This window comes from Hevea brasiliensis, chromosome 16 (genome assembly GCF_030052815.1).
Source record: "Hevea brasiliensis isolate MT/VB/25A 57/8 chromosome 16, ASM3005281v1, whole genome shotgun sequence".
In the NCBI taxonomy this organism is placed as follows: Eukaryota; Viridiplantae; Streptophyta; class Magnoliopsida; order Malpighiales; family Euphorbiaceae; genus Hevea; species Hevea brasiliensis.
The window spans coordinates 62,904,726-62,924,847 of record NC_079508.1 but is presented as its reverse complement, the minus strand read 5'-3'; the positions used below and the strand labels follow the sequence as shown (position 1 = coordinate 62,924,847).

The window sequence follows — 20,122 nt, the reverse complement described above, 5'->3', positions numbered from 1 at the left end:
CCGATTGATTTCTTGAAATTAGACCTAATATGAGCCTTAAAATTGGATTAAATAATAGTTAAGTTTACTATGGGTTTTGGGGGCTTTAGGCTGGTCTAGGTCCTAGTGTTGGTTCGGCTCGTCGTGACACTTTTGATTTAACTCATTCTCATAGGAAATATCTATCACCAAATTTGATATAGATCCTAGTAGAGCGCATACTGAGACATCTCACAATAAATCTAGTATACTCTAAAATAAAAATAATATTTTACCACTATACTAAGATGACAATGGATAAAACATGAGAATTGGATCATACCACTCTACCGACTTACCATTAGACTACCACGCTATGTGGTAATTAAGATACTTTTAAGATATTAATTAGTTTTATTTTAATAATATTAAAGTTTTTAATCTAATAACATTAAAGTTGTATTGAAAATGATAAAATATTATTTCTCCTAGTTAAATAGTATTAACTATTTTATAGTTTTCTCTTATAAAAATGCATAAAATTATTTTAAAATTGTTAAACTAATTAATGCACCTAAAATAATATATATTTATAATTTTTATCTCTAATTCAGGTATGTGTGTTTTGCCTCAACGAAAGAAAAAAAAAATCGTAATCATAACATCAATGCAAATCCTATAATAGAATGGAATCCTGGATTCCTGGAGCCCTTTTCCTCTCTTCATAGTTCCTACGAGTAGATAAAGTCGACGACAAAAGCTTTGAGTTCGCTAAATGTAATGGGCCCATGCAAATTCTTTGTGGGGCAAACCGAATGCAAAAATACGGGTTAAGATTGTCATCTGTCAGACGTGGCAGCATACCAATGGGCCACCAAAGATAAGGCATCAATAACTAGATATGGTGTTTTACACGTAATTTTTTTTTTTTCTTGCAAACATGGAATTATGGAGATTACATTATTATATCAGCACGTAAGTCATCTGTCTCGGATTTCCAGTTAGACTTTCATTGTTGGTATGTTTTCATTTTGTGTTATCTTTGTTTTGCTATGTATCTCACTGGGATTGATTCTCTGCCATGTTCTTCTCAAAGCAAGAAAAGAAAGAACTGTAATTTTGAATTTATTGTTTAGGTTTTTGTTTTCTGTGTTTTATCTGTTTTGTTCATTGATTCTCTGTACGATGTGAAAATATAATTTCACATAAGCCAGTCCTTGTGTTTGTATCAGTTAAATGCATTTCTTTTCCCTTTTCCTTGAAACCTCTTATGCAGGGCACAAAAGTGAAGAAATGGATGTTCAAAGTTTGTGCTAAAATCATCTGGGCTTATGTTTGTTTTCAGTAATTTTTGTAGGAAGATGAACCAACAACGCTTGATTAATTAATTAATTAATTCTTCCTCCAGTTTCTGATAAAATCTTCCTGTACTTTCAGGTTTTCATGGCTGTAGTTCTAGTATGCTGTAAAATGCCTTATAAAGATCATGTTATCCCACCTCAAAATTCAGTAAGACAGCATGAAAGAGGTCTCACTTGTGTATGTTATGCCTTTCCACAAGGGTGTATTTCCAGTAATGCACGCAAGCGGTGGCAAGTCCTCTATGTGTATCCTACTGCTGATATTTTAATGAAAACAAAGACAAGAGGGGAAGTGAATTCCACTAAAGGAGCAATTCTCAACCAAGGTGCTCTGCATTTCCAGGACAAGATTGAAGGACTGGCCGTGCATAGAGTCTGGAACGTAAAAGGAGAAGATTATGTGGCATCACATGTATCAAGGACTAGTAATAACGAGAAGCAACTGAGATTGATAGATTCTTATTTTGGAAAAATCCAGGGCAATGCAGCTGAGCCCTCTTCAGATTCTTCTGAGGAGACAATTGGGTTACCGGATGAAAGCAGACAAATCGATTCAAAGGAGGAATTGAAAACTCTAAATTCATATATTGGCAAACTTAATAAAGGTTAGACATAATTTCTTGAATACTTCCATTTAATATTTTAACTTTCAAAGTCAAGACATTTTTGCTTTCCTCTTCAAGTATGTATTGTTCCGATACATCTTCATGTCTTGACTGTTGAGAGCACCATTGTGCTTGTGGATAGGCGAGGCTATTTTGTTTTTGCTAAAGAATGAAATGAAAGAACAGAGTTGGCCACAACTTTGTACCTGAGAAGATATTTGATCTTTTGTGTGTGTGTGCGTGCGTGCGTGCGTGTGTGTGTGTGTGTTCAGATGCAAAGTTAAAAAATGATGTGTCATCTACTTTTGATGGCCAAACTATTGAGGAAAATCCAGCAGAAAAATCATTTTCAGTTCATGAAGATTCTCTAAGAGGTTATCAGGAGAAGACAAAAGGTTTCATGAAGTTGAGGAAAAAGGATATAAATAGTGGTTCTGGGAGATCTCAAGCCTTGCAGCAAAATGATGAAACCTCGGATCTGTACTTAATGTAAGTAAATTCCTGTCTTCATGAATTTTTGTTATTGATGTAGAATGATTCTCATGGAATGTGGCTAATAACATCTTTAATCGTTTGAATTTTGCGTGCAGAAGCATTTTGGCTTCTATAAACATTGCAGTACTTCTGTTTGAATTAGCCAGCCCAGTCAGAAATTCTGAGTTTGAGCTCTTTTCTCTCCCATTATTGTATGGAGCAAAGATAAATGATTTGATCTTGGTTGGAGAATGGTGGAGACTAGTGACACCAATGTTTCTGGTACAAGATTGACAACTGGGTTCGTGTTCCCATTCTGTTTCTGTTACTGTTTTTTCATCTCTCCTGATTAACAGAGAAACTGGCATTATTGGTAGAAATATATACGTATATTTTTTCATTAGAATTCGCATGAGTTTAGCTTGTCTACAAACTGCACGTGCTCTCATGGAAAATGTTGAAGTAATCATTTTATGCAGTAAACTCCTTTTAAAAATTTTGTAAGAAATGAAGTGAACTGATTTGATCATGCAAGTAATAGTTTATTAAATTGATTGGTGCAAATTTTCTAAGCATCCATTAGCCAAATTTATTACATTTTGGCCCTGAAATTTCAGTCACATTAATAAATGGCATGTGCAGCACTCAGGGGTGTTTCATGTGGCTCTTGGATGTTGGTCACTTCTTACTTTTGGACCTCAAGTTTGCCGAGGTTATGGTTCATTTACGTTTTTCTTGATATACATGCTTGGAGGAATTTCTGGCAACCTGGCAAGCTATCTTCATACGCCACAGCCAACTGTTGGTGGAACGGTAAGCTGCATTACGCATCATGTATGTTAGCTGATTGATATATGATATTCCTTCTGTATTACACTGAAATAGTTGAAAACTGCATAAATAAGACGGACATTGATTCATCTATCTCTACACCCTTTAAAGTTTTTGAATAAAGAAAGACAGCAGCTTGATATTTATTCTGATAAATCGAGCATTCATTATGAGAGTTCTTCTCAGAAAGCTTCATGCTTTGCCATGGTTTTCAAGACAAGCTACCTGCATAATTTGGGGAAGTGTGTAGCTGATGAATTTTTATATGGATTATTTGAACACGTTTCATTTTAAACCAAGTCATTATGCATGCAGGGACCAATTTTTTCCATAATTGGAGCATGGCTTGTTTACCAAGTACAGAACAAAGGTGTAATTGATAAGGATGTTGCAGAGAGTATGTTCCATAAGGCAATAATCACAACTGGCCTCAGCTTCATATTGAGCCATTTCGGTCCAATTGATGACTGGTAAGATTTTTTTGCTATTTGAAAGCTGCCTACAGCATTCAAAGAACAGAATTTTCCTGATAAATTCATCAATTTAAGAAGAAACTTTCATGCTCTTTTAAATTGCTAAATTTTGTAGGACACATTTAGGAGCAGCTTTATCTGGTATAGTGTATGGCTTTTTCACATGCCCTACACTACAATTGGATAATGCATCTTCAAGAACTGGCCAAGATGAAGGCATTGCGCTTGTTAGAAGAAATGCAAATCCTTGTAAATCACTTGTCTTATTCGCCATCTTCATTCTTTTCTTAGGTTCATTACTTTTCTTTGTGGAACCTCCTCTAGACAGAGACAGTGTGGTGCCTGATGACTTGGTATGGTTTTGAAAACATGCAATGCCTTTGTGTAGGATGCCTATGTGCAATTTCAAATGGAGACAAGGACAAATGTCTGTATATGTAGAAATAGAATAATGTCTAACAAGCATCATTTTTTTTTGCTGCTTATGAATTTCATTTCCAGCCCTACCTTCAACCTTGGAATTTCAGAATTTTGGAAGCATTTGGAATGGTCAATCAAATTCACAATTAAAAAGGCTTATGAACAAATTGGGAAAAGTTATTCCTTACACAAACACAGCTCTATGAGGAACCTTCAGCATATTTATGTTTATTTGTTTTATAAAATTCTCACTAATGGAATGATTTTTTTTTTAATTAAAAAAAGCATGCTTGGATTGGATTGGAATACGACAAGCACCATTATAGCCATGAACAAAAGATAAAACCGAGCTCGAAGATAATCATGTCAGGTAAACTGTAACTCTATAGGGAACATTTTGTCGGCAAACCAGTTTTGGACATGACCCATATATATGAGCAACAAGCAAGCGACCCTTAACGTTAAAGACACTAAGCCTTACAAGAAACGCACACCTGTCGGTCAAATTCCTGACTTCTCAGAAACCCACACGTAGCCAAGGCCCTTTATTCTGTTTGAACCGATTAATTTCTTCTCCTGCTCCATAAGCCTCTGTTTGCCTCTGAATGTGAATGTTTCCAGTGCTTGATCATTATGGCAGTAGGGAGGGTTCAAAGAGACTTAATAGGTCCTCTTTTAGCTGTGAACTTTATCGTTTATCTGATTGGTCTTGGGCTGGTTGGTTGGTCTCTCGACAAATACATCAATGGCGAACAGAATCACCCACGCAAGCTGTTCTTCCTCCCTCTCTGACAATTTTTTTTCTTTTTTTGGCTTAACTGTTTGATCACCTCCACAGATTTGGGTGGGAATCCATCTACAAGCTTCATGTTGGTGTTTGCGTTGATAGGTGGTGTAATCAGCGCTATCTCAGTGATAGTTGGGCTTCTTCACTTTTGTGCTTGGAGAAGTGATAGTTTGGCCTGTGCCAGTTCTTTAGGAACTATTTCCTGGGCCATTACTGCTCTAGCTTTCGGGTATTTAAAATTTATATAATTACCTCATCCTTTTTCTGCTTGGACTTAACTTTGAACAGCCCAAACATTTCAATGCTTGCTTGCTTTTGCTTCCATTGAGTTTGGATTTTGAGGATCATCATCATGCATGTAGGTCAGGCTCAATTGAGTTTGGATTTTTAAGTCTCAGCAAGCTTGATTCTGTTGGGAAATTCAAGTTACTTCTTTATGTTCATTCCATGATTTCTTGTAGTTTCTTCTTTTATACGTTATGAATTGTTTCATTTCTCTATCTAATCCAATAGGTGTGTTTTGTTACAGATTTGCATGCAAGCAGATCATATATGGAGGGCATAGAGGAAAACGCTTGGTAAATACTTCAGAATAGACTAAGCCATGCATCGTAGACCTTGAAAAAAGAAAGGCAGTGTACCAAAAAATTGCCACCTAGTCAGTGCTTTAATGACTGATCTTTTGCAGAAAACATTGGAAGCACTGATCATAGTATCATTCCTTAGTTGCTGTATCTGTTGCTCCTCCATGCTGGGATGTCTAAGAAAAGATATGGACCTGGTTTCCACAGCTACTATGGCGACCATGGCCGTGACATTGCCATTAGCAACGAAACCCAGAAGACTAGCCCTCCTGAGGTTATCTGAATCTGATTAAAACTTCTAGGCATATCTATCCTGCACATTTTGTGTTTGCTGTATATATGCTGGCGTGTGCTTCAGGTTTATTGTAGTCTTTATTTGCTTTTGTATACATGAAAAACACTCGGCTTCGACCACCTCTCTCTCCTCCAGTCATTGTAATTCTGTTAAAACTGGAAGCTCCTCAAGAATATGAATACCAATTGGTAGAATAACAGCAAGGTTTGCAAGCAATCTGCAGTCATATTGCCTTCGTGAAACACTTGTTTTCGCCTCTAATAGTCCCCTTTTTTTTTTCTTAAAACTAATTTTTAGGTATCCATTAAAATGGGTGGTGGGATGGTTTAGGCATCAAACTCCAAATTTATGTCCTTGTATTTAGATGGCAAGATTATGTTTCACACCTAATACGTTGAAAGTTTTGAGAATCAAGTGGTAGTATAATTCGTGGAACCGATTAAAGCGTTCTAGTGTGTCAAGAATTACGTTAACAGCTCATGTCATTCACTTGAGGAATGAAAAGAATGAACGCCAACAACCAGAAAGCGAAAAACTCTCAGAATGGTGACCCGCAGCCAAATGCATAAAACATCAGATTTACATGTATAGCAACAACAACGTAACTGCATATCTATGTATATAACCACAGTTGTGGAACTCAGAAACAGTCAGGGACAGAGGTGGTTACCGGTCTCAGATATTTTTTAGGCCAAACTCTTTCCACCCAGAACAGCTGCTACTATGCACAGTAGTTGTCCCCTGATAAAAGATATTCAGCTGCATTAATTTGTCTAAAACTCTGCTAATTACAATAATAAGATTAATGACCACAACAACATACAGAAATCTACCCAGAACCACTCCCAATGCGTCCTCATCTGCTGCTTACCCAATTGTTGCTATATGCATAAAACAGTTTGACATAATTTTAACTAATAAAATAATGTACATCTTCCAGTAAGAAGTTTATGACAAACAGGGAGTTTACCCTACCCTTTTCACCCCATTCACCAAAAAATGAGAGGAAAAAGGCTTGTTTTCAAGAGAAAAAAGAAAATGGAAAACAGTCAGTTTCTAATGACAAAATACTCTACATGGCTAGGAATGGGATTGGTAATTAGTATCAGACCTTCAAGAAGACAGGTGAGGCGAAATGTGTGTGAGAAATGGCTTATATTGCTTCTTCAGATTCTCATCTTCGTGGAAAAAAGATTGACCCAATAAAAACTAATATTAATGAAGTCGTAAACTAAGTACCAAACACACCAGGCATCAGCCAATGGAGTAGCTCTTTTCCAACCTTAGAAACTGCTTTCGATTGCCTTGAGGGTGGATATTAGGATTGGTATTTGGTGGTCTTATTAAACTGTAAATTCTTTTGTCATTACAGCAAAAATTACATGAAAGCATGGCATTACGTTTTACAAAACTCTGTTTGATTTGTAATTATAGCTAAATTGCAAGCACTTAAATGTAATTTACAGTTTAAATGGGATAGCGAGTTGGGTTACTATGCTTACGCATCTTCAACATAATGCAAGGTAAAAAACTGTAACTGAAGCAGAAGTCTGCAGTAGAGCGTGAGAAGTTAGGGTTACACATAATAAGAGGAAGCCACTTTCTGTTGCATGGAAAGAATGTAGAGCTGAAATTGATGCCGCATTTGATAAGCCATACCTTCATTTTTGTATTCTCTAAAACTATATAGTGTTAAGCCACCATTAGTTCTTTAGTTCTCCTCCGTGAAAAAATTTCTGCATCTGCTATTAAAAGCTCTAGCCATCAACAGCAGCTGATTAAAAAACAAACACATCCTTATAAGAACAATTTAGTTTCTATGGGCCAGAAAATAAATATTGAAAAACGAAATAGTATCAATAACATGAGAACATCTGAGCTGCCCATCCATAAATCTGTGAAACTGTTCTCCATATATTAATGATTTTACAAGTTTATCTTGAATTCTCTAGTTATATATAATCAGACATTAAGATAACATTATTTTATAACTATTTTGATCCATGGGTCTGCTGCCACTCCACTATTGCTAGAGTATGCCGTCCCCCACAAGCAACAAGTTTAGCAATCCAATGTCCCTCAGCTTCGGTGCCATTAAGATTACTGGGAGGGGGGATATCAATTGGCACTTCCATTGGTTGACCTGTTGTCACCTTCCTCCCATATCCAAGCCGTCCATGGTCGCCTTGACCAAACTGCCAGCAAAACCAGTCAGCATATATAAATATTTGAAATTAATGTTATCAAAATCACCCAAACTGAACAAACAAAAGATTACAAAAGCAAATATCTCTATCTTTATCCATATAGGGCATTCATAAAACTGACCAAAACTACCGATCCTGAACCAATATTTATGGTTTATAAATTTAATTGATTGCTTCAGTTTGTAATACTTTCAAACCATTTTATTTGGATTGGTTCTCGGCATTCCTAAAATCCTAGAAGTCAACGCAAAACAACCATTCTTTACTTTGTCAAAATACACAGGTAACTTTAAAAGAGAAACTAACTTTAAACTAATAATTGCCGAGGCCTTGATAACTGATCAGGCTATGGCAAGAGGCTCAGTCTAAGCCCACAGGCATAAGATAGTGAGGAAAGCAGCCTCCTCTTTTATGAGAGGAGACTACTACCCATTTGTGTTATTCTCTTGATGTCAGATAGGACGCGGAAAGCAATCCTACTGCCCTTTTGAAGCTGAGGGTAAGACTTCCCCCCAGTAAAAGGGAGGTCTTGCTACTCTTATTTCTCATCTGGCTTGGGCCTTTGCCTAACACATGATCTTTTGCCCCTGCGAGACATATGCAGCCTATATGACTTACTGGTTTTGCTAGTTTTTAAACCAGCATCCAGGGATGGTTTAAGTTGAGAATATTACTCGCTTGAGAAGCTCAGCTCAGTTTGACAATATTCCTCTAGACTGAAGTGAGCAATCCAGTTACACCCATCACATAGTACATAGAGCCACAGCATTGATCCATCTGTAAAAGGTTTGTAAAAAAAAGAGGCTAAATTCACAACACACTTCTTCTACCTTTTTCTTTTTAGGGTGGGTAGTGGTGTGGTGGTGGGTGGGTTGTGTGCAGCAAATAAAAAGTTATAATGTTGAATTCCATAATTTCATTCAATGATCATGCCATTGATATAATAAACGTGCTGAATCTACTTACTGAGAACATTTGTCCATCACATGTCAATGCAACTGAATGAGTCCCTCCACAGGATACCTGGATTATCAATAAATAGATTTAATCAGGATAGGTTCTAAGAATTGAGGATATTCTTTTTCCTTCATGAGGAATAACTCCATTTATTTTGACTTCTTGTAATGCATACAAATTAATAGGTTTAATCAGGAAATGTTCTAAGAATTGAGGATATTCTTTTACTTGTTATTTTGATTGGGGTATCACCAATAGTTATAGAAGAGAAAATACATGATGGTATTATTAGGAGGAAGAAGCTAGTTCTGTGCTAAAAGTTGTACCCCACAATTTTGGGAACAGTTGCACACACTTTACAGAAATGAATCATGCATTTCCTGGAAATAGCTCTACCCTCAAATGGAATGCTAAAAGGTTGATGCAGATTGTAATACAAAATGACTATTTGAATTTATTGCAAGATTTATCAAGTGTGCATGATCCTCCAATACATATCATGACCACTATCAACATAGAAACAATGACCTAAAAATCAAGCTTCCCTTTAATCTCTACAAGTCTCCTAATGCCAAAATACATTATTAATATATCACATTTGGCTCTTATCTTGTAATCCTCTAAGAAACATTAGTTCAACTAAAGGAAATGATAAGCTTAGCTTGAGGAAACCTAGAATAATATATTCTCCATATGAAGTGTATAAAAATGAATCTCCCATTGCTATCCATGACAGTACCTGAACAATTTCTTCCCCTGCTAGAAGATGAACCCTTTGAGGCACCATTTTACTGCTCTTGTCATTATCTCCAAATCCAAGTCTCCCATGTTCTCCTCTACCCCACCCATACACCTGCAATATATTCATGGATATTATAGAATTTTATTCTTAGTTGCGAAGATTCACAACTCAAGGATCATCTAAGGAGGATAAATTTTAACAATTGTCCCTGAACTCATATGGTTATAGCATTACAATTTTTCAACTTTAAAATGTAACATAAAATCTCCTAAACTTTCAAATTTTGCACAGTAAAATCCCTCTGACTTTCAATTATTGATTTTCCAGTTAAAAACTAATGTGAATAACTCCCACATGGTGTTTTGTCAATATTTCTCTCTCATTTCTTATGCAAAGTGTAAAATTATTTTCTCTACACGTGAAAATTATTCTGTCTATAGAGAGGAGAATGATTCAATTTACACATGGCTTGAGAGAGAAAAGAGAACTAATGACTAAGCTCCATGCTAGAACTGTCCAGGTTAGTGTCTAACTGAAAAATCGGTAATTAGAGGTTAGATGGATTTTACTGTGCAAAATGTAAAAGTTGATGGGATTTTATGTTACATTTTCAAGTTTAGGGACTGTAATATTACAACTAGATAAGTTCATGAACGGTTGTTAAAATTTATCCCATCTAAGGCAATTACAATCTCAGAACGCAAAGAAAGCCAAATTGGCTATGTGCACAAGGCATGCAACCACTAGGGGTTATAACACAAGATGAAAAGCAAGAGAAATAACCCAACACCAACACTTAATGCTCATCTGATTTTTATCATAGGACAATCTGATTTCCACATTGCAAAATCATGGCAATTCATAAATATTGAAGAAGTTGAAAAAAGGGACAAGGGCTAGGGGATAGGGAATGGGGGGGGGACTTGGGAGCCTCAAAGCCAAATGGAATATCTATCCCATTGCTATCCATTAAATCCAATCCAATGCTCTGCCATTTATAAGAAGCCAGCAACAGCAACCAGACAGACTATAAAGCCAAATAGGATAGGATAAATTATATATATAAAATAAGGCAAATAAAGTTGAACATGATTTCAAGACAAGATAAGAATAAAGAGAAATTTGAGGTCTTAAGACGGAAAAAATCATTAATTCAAATTCTAAGGCTACTTAATAGCTGTGATGATTAGAGATGAAAGTGGGCCTGTGATTCCCCATTCCCTGCATGCATTCACCCTAAAAATGACAGGAAATCCCTGCTTTTCTCCCTGCTAAGCAAGGACAGGAAGTCTACAACTCTACCCTCAACCCCACGGGGATCCAATACCTAATACATATATCCTGCATAACTTATGTTTATATTTTAGTGACTAATATTAATATTTTTATTTACGTTATAGTACAATTAAAATTGAAAAGGAATTACAATAAAGAAAAAAAAAAAGATAAAATCAAGTGGGGAATAGGCATTCCTGTGGGGATAGGGATGGGGAGAATTTTCTCCCTTTATAGGAGCAGGGACAATAACTCCGCCTAAATAGTTTGCGTTTAGCCGGTCCAAAGCCCGGATAAAGAAGGAGGGTTGCGGTAGGTGACAACCAGTGTAAAAATTTCGTCACACCTTATGATATGGATTCAAATGATATAAACGTTAGGGCGTTCTCTACTTACGACGCGCTACATCGGAGCCCGGATATAGTGAGAAATATGCAAGGGAATAGGGCGTTCATCGAAAGCGACGCGCTATGTCGGCGCCCGAATGTGGTATTAAATGAGCAAGAGTTCCCACATCATGGACGGGTGTGGGTAAAGAAGTTAGTCCATAGGACAGATAGTAAAACAGATAGTGGAACAAAATACAAGATAGGCATAGAGAACAATAGAAGATATCGCAGAAGGAAGTCAATTAGGAAGGAACAGGATAGGAGGAGAATCATGGTTGAAACTTGGAATGCTGGATCACTTATAGGAAAATTAATGGTGCTTGTGGATACTTTGGAAAGGAGAAGGATAAATATTGCTTGCATTCAGGAGACTAAATGGATAGGAGGGAAAAGCAAGGAAGTGAATAATTCAGGGTACAAACTGTGGTTTACCGGAAAGAAGAGAAACAAGAACGGAGTGAGTATAATCATAGACAGGATATTGAAAGATGCTGTAATAGCTGTAAAAAGAGTAAGAGATAGAATTATACTAGTAAAGCTAATACTAGAAGGAGAAACAATAAATGTAGTTAGTGTTTATGCCCCACAAATAGGACTAAATAGTGAGAGTAAACAAAGATTTTGGGAAGATATGGATGATCTAATGCAAAGCATACTGAATGAAGAGAATATTTTCATTAGTGGAGATTTGAATGGACATGTAGGAAATGATAGGCAATGTTATGAGAATGTTCATGGAGATTTTGGTTTTGGCAGCCAAAATGAGGAGAGAAAAAGCATCCTGGATTTTGCTATGGCATACGACCTAATACTAGCAAATACCTACTTTATAAAAAGAGAGTGACATTTAGTGACTTTCAAAAGTGGGCAACATAAAAGCCAAATTGACTTCCTCTTAACCAGGAAGACAAATAGAACTCTATGCAAGAATTGTAAGGTCATTCCAGGAGATGCTTTAACAAGTCAACATCAATTAGTGGTCTTAGATGTCAAGTTTAGGAATAATTCAAGTAAGGTCAGAAGAAATAGTGTAGCTCGAACAAAGTGGTGGGAGTTTAAAGGAGTAAAGCAAGTGAAGTTCAAAAATGAGTTTATCGAGTCCGAAAGAATGGAAGCTTAATATGGAAGCCAATAGTATGTGGATACAGATGACATTAAAATTAAAGAAGTAGCTAGAAAAGTACTTTGAGAGTCTAGAGGACATGAACCACCCTCAAAAGAGAGATGGTGGTGGAATGAGACAGTACAAAAGGTAGTGAAGAGAAAGAGGGAATGGTATAAGAAATGACCTAAGTGTGTTAATGATGAGGCATATGAACAGTACAAGATAGCAAAAAAAGAAGCAAAAAAGACAATTAGTCAAGCAAGAGCGCAGGCCTTTGAAAAGTTATATGAGAAACTTGGAACTAAAGAAGGGGAGAAAGATGTTTATAGATTAGCAAGAAGGAGAGAAAAAAAATGTCAAGATCTCAATCAAGTTAGGTGCATTAAGGATAAAGAAGGAAAAGTGTTAGTCAAAGATGAGGACATTAAAGAAAGATGGAGAAATTATTTTGATGATCTCTTTAATAATAGTCAAAATGGTAATAGCGTGAATATAGACTACAGAGCAATAGAAAAAAATGTGAATTATACTAGAAGGATTAGATCTTTAGAAGTAAAGAAAACACTTAAGATAATGAAAGTGGGTAAAGCCTGTGGACCCGATGGAATACCAATTGAAGTGTGTAAGTGTTTGGAAGATATGGGAGTGGCATGGTTAACTAAACTGTTTAATAAGATTCTAAACTCAAAGAAAATGCCCGATGAATGGAGGAGTATTTAGTACCTATTTTTAAAAATAAGGGAGACGTACAGAGTTGCTCAAACTACAAGGGAATTAAACTCATGAGCCATACTATAAAGTTATGGGAGAGAGTTGTGGAACATCGACTACGTCATGATACTTCTATCTCTCCCAATCAATTTGGCTTCATGCCCGGTCGTTCAACTATGGAAGCGATCTTTCTCATTAGAAGCTTGATGGAGAAATATAGAAATGTGAAGAATGATCTACACATGATTTTTATCGATTTAAAGAAAGCTTATGATAGTGTTTCAAGAGATGTCTTATGGAGAGTATTAGAACAAAAGAGGGTACCTATTAGGTACATACAAGTGGTTGAAAGATATGTATGAAGAAGCAACTACTATTGTGCACACACGAGATTTTCTTGTCTCAGTTGGATTACACTAAGGTTCAGTTGTAAGCCCTTACCCTTTTACATTAATTTTAGATGAATTGACGAAACATATACAAGAGAGTATCTCTTAGTGCATGATGCTTACGGATGATATAGTTTTGATAGATGAGACGCGAGGAGTCAATAGAAAGCTAGAATATAAAGTCAAAGGGCTTTAAGTTAAGTAGAACAAAAACAGAATATATGCATTGCAAGTTCAGTGAAGGCCAAACTGGTGATAAGGAAGGAGTTAGTTTGGATGGAGTGGTATTGTCCCAAAGTAATCACTTTAAATATCTCGGTTCAGTCTTTCAAGTAGATGGAGAATTTGAGGAGGATGTTAGTAATAGGATTAAAGCCGGATAGTTGAAGTGGAGACGTGCCACGGGAGTTTTATGTGATCGCAAGATTCCTAATAAGTTGAAAGAAAAATTTTGCCGTATAACCATACAACCAGCCATGTTATATGGTAGTGAGTGTTGGGCATCGAAAGAGTCGTATGTGTCTAAGATAAGAGTTATGGAGATGACAATGTTAAGATGGATTAGTGGTCATACTAAACTAAATAAAGTCCGTAATGAGAGTATTAGAAAAAAGGTAGAAGTGATGCCAACTGAGGATAAGTTGAGATAAGGGAGATTGAGGTGGTTTTGTCATGTAAAGCGTAGACATACGGAGGCTCCAGTTAGACAAATAGAGCACATTAGATTAGAGGATAGAAAGAAAGAAAGGGGTAGATCTAAATTGACTTGGAGGAGAGTAGTACAACATGACCTAGAAGCATTATACATTTCCGAGGATTTAACCCAAAATCATTTAGAGTGGAGAAACAGAATCCATATAGCCAACCCCAAATTTTTTGGATAAAGGCTTAGTTGAGTTGAGTTGAGTATAGGAGCAGGGACAAGGATAGGCAAGGACTCCTAGCCATAGCCAACCTTGTTGCCATTCCCAACTATGATACAAGAGGAGCTTCAGAATTTAGATATAGAACATCATAACCTTCTCTGCTATATCTAAAGTTCCACCTACCAAGCCATAATAAAAACACAAATAATTAAATTCAAATGCAGAAACCCTTTTAGCATATTAAAGGGCATTAGTACCTCTCCATCATCAGTTAGAGCAGTAGAATGCCATCCACAGCAGCAATATCAACCTAGACATGCACACAAATATCAAATCAAAGGACATAACCTCAAAAACTTAATAGAAAACAAGAACCACTTATTCAGCAACCTCAACACATACTAATGTCAAAAATCAGGATTTTAAACTAGTAAGCAATAAAAAAGTTTCAAGCTATCAACAAAATGTATATAAGTATATTCTGATACATAAAAGTGAACAAAAACTGTAGGCTTTAGCAGAAGTTATCAGTTGCAATATGTTTAGAGCCCAGTTATCTTCAATCTTCAGGTGCAAAAAAACACTGGCTGCCTCCTATATGCTTCCTTTTTTATTTATTTATTTTACATGGAAGCCTCTTACAAGTTTTTAATATGAAATAAAAGCTACCAGAAGACTCGCATATTTGTCTTTGGATTAAATTCTAGACTGGGTCCTAAGTTGCTGGAAACAAGAGTGAAATTAAAATCTCAGAGACAAACAAATGCCAGAGATTGAAATAAAAGATATCAGCAGATCATCACCAAAGTTCCAGGACAGTTGTTCACTTGAACTATTAACTTTTGTTTTCATTTGTAACCTTTTACCTTTTGCTTGCCTTAATTGGGTCATTAAAGTTTCAAACATTCCTAAGCAGTACCTCAAGGGAGTAAGGTCTTATGACATCAAGTCAGAAATAAGCAAAGGAGCCCATGCCACATGTTGGAACCCCCACCAAATTGAAGTTTTAAATTGAGCAAGGCAAGGCACAATAAATGGACCACCCCAAACTATACACATGGCCAAATTTTCATAAAACAGTTCCAAATCCCTTAATGCCAGAAAAATGAGCATCTTTTTAAGCATCTTTATTTAAGGATAATCTAGAGAGAGAATTTTTCCAGGAACCAAAAAGTCAACTGAATTGGGAAAATCAGAATTTTCAAAGGATGTTAAAACTTCAGAAATACACATTCAGATAAAATCAACCAAAATGCATTATGCAATCAACCAATGCAATGCCAGTAATACAAACCAATGTGAGACCAGAGAGCCCTTGGACAGGATTAGGTTGCGATCTGGGCTGAGTATCCCCAGTTCCAAGTTGTCCGTATTCATTATTACCCCATTCCCACAAAGTTCCATCTTCTTGAAGAGCCAAATTATGAAATGCCCCCACTGCAATGAGCTTCACCTTTTCAAGGCCTTGTACCCGCACAGGGACAGATATTTGTTTTCTGCAAATAAAGTGAACTATTGAGCAATATACATGCAACCAAAAAGTTACAATTACAAGCACGCAACAAAATGCTAAAATCAGTGATGTACAGTCCAAAAGGACGGTAACATGGATACAAGACAAGGAATAGAAAAATATGAATAAGAGTTTCAGGATAAGTCAAGGAATTGTACATGTCTCCAGGAGGCCATGCAATTATAACAGGAAACCAATTTAGAGCTATGGAATTTGTTTTAGCATGCAAACGTGAGTCATGCTTTTCTAAGAATACTAAGATCCATACCACTGCAACACTGCCTGTGACCTCAAAAAAAAATCAGAAAGTGTGCAGGGCCTTTGCTTTAAGAGGCACATTGCAACAAGGGTCAGGATATTAAAATTGGCTTTAGGGGCTAATGCCTGTGAGACATCACTCCTTTAACCCCTGCCCCCCGGGCCACCCCCTTCCAATGAAATGTCTGATTCCCACACTTGAAGTGAAAAAGGGAAGAAGCAGAAGTGTTTCAAATGCATTAGCACACACTACCATCAAAGAACTATTCAGTCTGAAACTGTATCCTCTTGACTTATTGGAGGAAAAAAAAAAAAAAAAGAAACCAACAATGATTCCTTCAATGTAATTAAAATCCTGCTAACTTTTAGACATTGGTAGAAATGTAAATCACCTGGCGAACAACAAGCTTAGATGCACAGTGCTGAGGAATCACGATATCCCGTCTCAATGGCCTCCCAGTGCCATCTTTCCTCTCAGGTTCTTCACCACATTGCCCATACTCATTTCCACCTACATCATATCATGAATCACATTATCATATTCATCAATCACGACTAATTTTGACACAAATATACAAACAATAAGCAAACCTCAGCTATAATGCTTCATTTAGAGAAAGGAAAGAAAAAAAATACATATATTACAAAAAGTAAATGATACATAGCACTCCAAAATACAAACATTATCCACTAAAAATAAATATCATATTTATTTGATTCCAAATCTCACTCTAATTGGACTTCTTCTAAGATAGGAATTTACTATAATTATACTATCCGATACCTATATAAGGAGCTCAAACATCTCCACAGTCAGGTAAACTATTCTCTCTAATCAATTTTTCTCAATCTAGCTATCCAGACCCGCAGGAAATATCCAAGAACAACATCAGTAAAGTCACTATATTTCAGGCAATTCTGACCTTTAATTAACTGAAGTAATTTGCTCAGGTTAGTGAAGTAAAATTCTGTATTACTTGGATCTTTCTCTCTCCATTTGTTTTATTGGAAAAGTTCAAAAAATGCATTGTGGTTTGGCACATCGACACTTAAGTAACGAGAATTTTAAGCAATTTTAGTACCATTTTTACTAATATTTATAATATTCTTCCGCTGTATAAAAAAAAAAAAAAAACACTTATCACATGAAACCAAGGACTTCATTAATTACGTTATAATATGTCCGGGAAATTTTTTTTTTCTCCAGATTATTTTTTATTTAAAAAGAAAAAGAAATTATTAATGTCTCATTGAATTGATGCCATATGGTAATCCATACAGTTATTGCAAGGATAATGTGCAAGTCTAATTCTCATTTTATGGCTCACAGACGCTGTAGAAGTGTTAATTTTAATGATGTAAGCAAAAAAAAAATGGTACAAAGAAATAATGAATTAAAATCACCTGGTACTCAAATGATAATACTAATAAAAAAAAAATGCCATATTAAATGTCAAACCGCACTTTTTCCCCCCTTGGGCATAATTTTCCTAATAAACCAAGCAAAGAAATGACCAAATGAATAGAGGGAAAACAGTGTTATCTACCCCAGGCGTAAGCGCGGCCTTGATCATCAACAGCCAAGCAATGCCATCCATCAATAGCGGCCTTAAAAAAAATCAACAACCCACGAAGCTAAAGTTAGATATCAGTTATTTATCCAGAGGCAAGCTGAATTAAGTGTTGGGGTCCCCACCCCAAAAAAACATACCTGAACAATGTTAACATTGGCAAGAACCTCAACCTGGCTAGGAACGTTCTCAGTCTTGGTCTCAGGTGGGTGCCCTAGTGTCCCTCTCTGATTCCATCCCCAGGTAAACAGCTAATTAACCCAATTGAGTAAAAAACAAAAAGCATGGTCAAATTTCAGCAAGTTAGCACCAATAAAATATAGGTAGGCATGAATATGAGATAGAGGAGGAGTAGAAGAAAATAACCTTGCCGTCGTCACAAATAGCAAGAGAGTTGCGACTGCCGGCAACAACAAAGTGGACTCTATAGCGCTCAAGATCTTTGACAACGCAGACGCATTCTTTCTCCTCATCGTTGCCTATTCCTAATTGCCCATCTTCACCTGAGCCCCTAAGATTTCCAATAAAAAAAAAAAATAAGGCAAGCTCAGCAGAAGTAAAGAATAAGATATTTGGAGAGAAAATAAGAGACGAGTACTGACCAGGCAATAAGAGAGGTGTGAGTAGCCATGGGAAATGAAGGTGAAGTGTGCTCGTGGGATTTTTGGTAGTAAACTAGCAAAAGCAGTGGCGTGACTGTGGAGGGTTTATCATGCGAATAGGATTCCAGAATGACTGTGTCGACAGTGCCGCAGCTACTTCCTCGCTCGAGAGGGCCATGGCTTTTCTTTTTCCAATTTAAATGGCTCTAAAAGACTAAAAGCTCCCCATAAAATCAATTTTTTTCTAATTTATGAATATTTTAAATTATATATATTTTCATTAAACAAAATATTTATTATTATTTTATTCTTTTATATTTTGTAAATTTAAAAATATAATTTAACTTTTTCTACAATTTACATTATACGTTATTATTTTTATTATATTCGAAATTTAACATAAATGTAATCTAATAAAAATATATAATAATAAAATTTAAAAATATAAATGCATAAAATATTTAAAAATTAAATAAATTAATAATAAATGTAAAATTAGTTTATTAAATTAAATTTATTTAAATTTTATTATTTTATTTATTAATTTATGGCCCACCTGTCGTTTGATATTGTCTGAGTCAAACTATTCTTTTGCCCACCTGTCCTCCCATTTCAATTTTATTCGGACAATTTCTTTTAAAGAAAAAAAGAAGACATTTTAATTTCGATTATATATATTCACACATGACACATGCATAAACGTGGATACAAAGTTAATGCAGACAGCACTTGCCATTGACCATTCTCTACCAATTTACGTGTGCGTTAAGATATTATTTGCCCGGTCAAATCACCGGAAGGAGAACATAATCCTTCTTTTTTTTTTTTTTAAATATCAATTATTAAAATTATAATTTTTATATTATATTTAATAATGTATGTGATATATTCCGCATAATTTATATAAAAATGGCCAAAATCGCTGCTTTTACCACATTATTATCGATGATAGAAACTTTCCGAGCACCAGGTCCACGATTTCTCTAGAATTGATAGAAAGTTAAAATACCTTACTCGTCCAACACCACCATTCCAACCCAAGAAATAATTTGCAATGAAAGAATTTCATAAATTTTTGTATAATTTATTTTTAAATTTAAAATTTTGACTTTTGGAATTGAATATAAACATTTAAATTATATCAAAATAGATTAAATTTCGAAATAAATTTAATAAAATTTATCACTATAATTATTATGATTACTTAAACCCATTTTTTTACCCCAATCTTTAGATAACCGTCTGCGTTAAATAATCAAGATCTTAGTCTTCTTATTTTCTATATAAAATTGAATTTTAATTAAAAATTATTATATAATTAAATGTGACAGTTAATATGAAATGTAATATATACCGCATAGTCTAAATCATAAGGCCTGAATAGGGGACAAAGAATTAATGCAACACCAACACTACATTGACAAAAATTTTCAAAATTTCAATCCTACAGCTAAAATTATAAATAAGATGTAAGAAGAAAATTTGTATATTATTAATAAAAAAATATAACATGTTTATGCTAAATAAAATATATATAATTATAATTTTATTGATTATTTTATAAGAATAATATATGAAAAGATATTTTAATAAATTAAATCTCCAATTCTATATATTTTAAGTTTTAACAATACTAAATATAACATTTCATTTGTTTTTTTTTTTTCAAAAGATGAACACACACGATTTTTAGTACGATTTTTAGTTATGAAAATGAACGCTTATTAACAAACCTTGTTCTCATACCAC

The 20,122-nt window shown here is 35.2% G+C and overlaps 1 protein-coding gene and 2 pseudogenes across 4 annotated transcripts; 2 read left to right on the top strand and 1 right to left on the bottom strand.

The window, feature by feature from the left end:
* The first annotated feature begins 897 nt into the window (after positions 1–897).
* On the top strand, positions 898–4,191 carry LOC110643845 (RHOMBOID-like protein 9, chloroplastic). Of its 4 annotated transcripts, none has more exons than XM_058138196.1 (7): positions 898–976; positions 1,396–1,924; positions 2,197–2,413; positions 2,518–2,680; positions 3,041–3,211; positions 3,545–3,699; positions 3,818–4,191. In XM_058138196.1, exons 2-7 carry the CDS (start codon positions 1,402–1,404, stop codon positions 4,065–4,067), a joined length of 1,479 nt encoding a protein of 492 aa, XP_057994179.1. In that variant the 5' UTR covers positions 898–976; positions 1,396–1,401; the 3' UTR covers positions 4,068–4,191. The 4 variants fall into 4 exon arrangements, with proteins under 4 accessions (XP_057994179.1, XP_057994177.1, XP_021652048.2 ...); XM_058138194.1 differs by having other exon boundaries at positions 900–976; positions 2,515–2,680; XM_021796356.2 differs by lacking the exon at positions 898–976 and adding an exon at positions 979–1,071 and having other exon boundaries at positions 2,515–2,680.
* A 42-nt stretch (positions 4,192–4,233) lies between these two features.
* LOC110643846 (membrane protein PM19L-like) lies at positions 4,234–5,907 on the top strand (annotated as a pseudogene).
* A 1,734-nt stretch (positions 5,908–7,641) lies between these two features.
* Positions 7,642–18,576, bottom strand: LOC110637853 (ultraviolet-B receptor UVR8-like; annotated as a pseudogene).
* Positions 18,577–20,122: the final 1,546 nt, after the last annotated feature.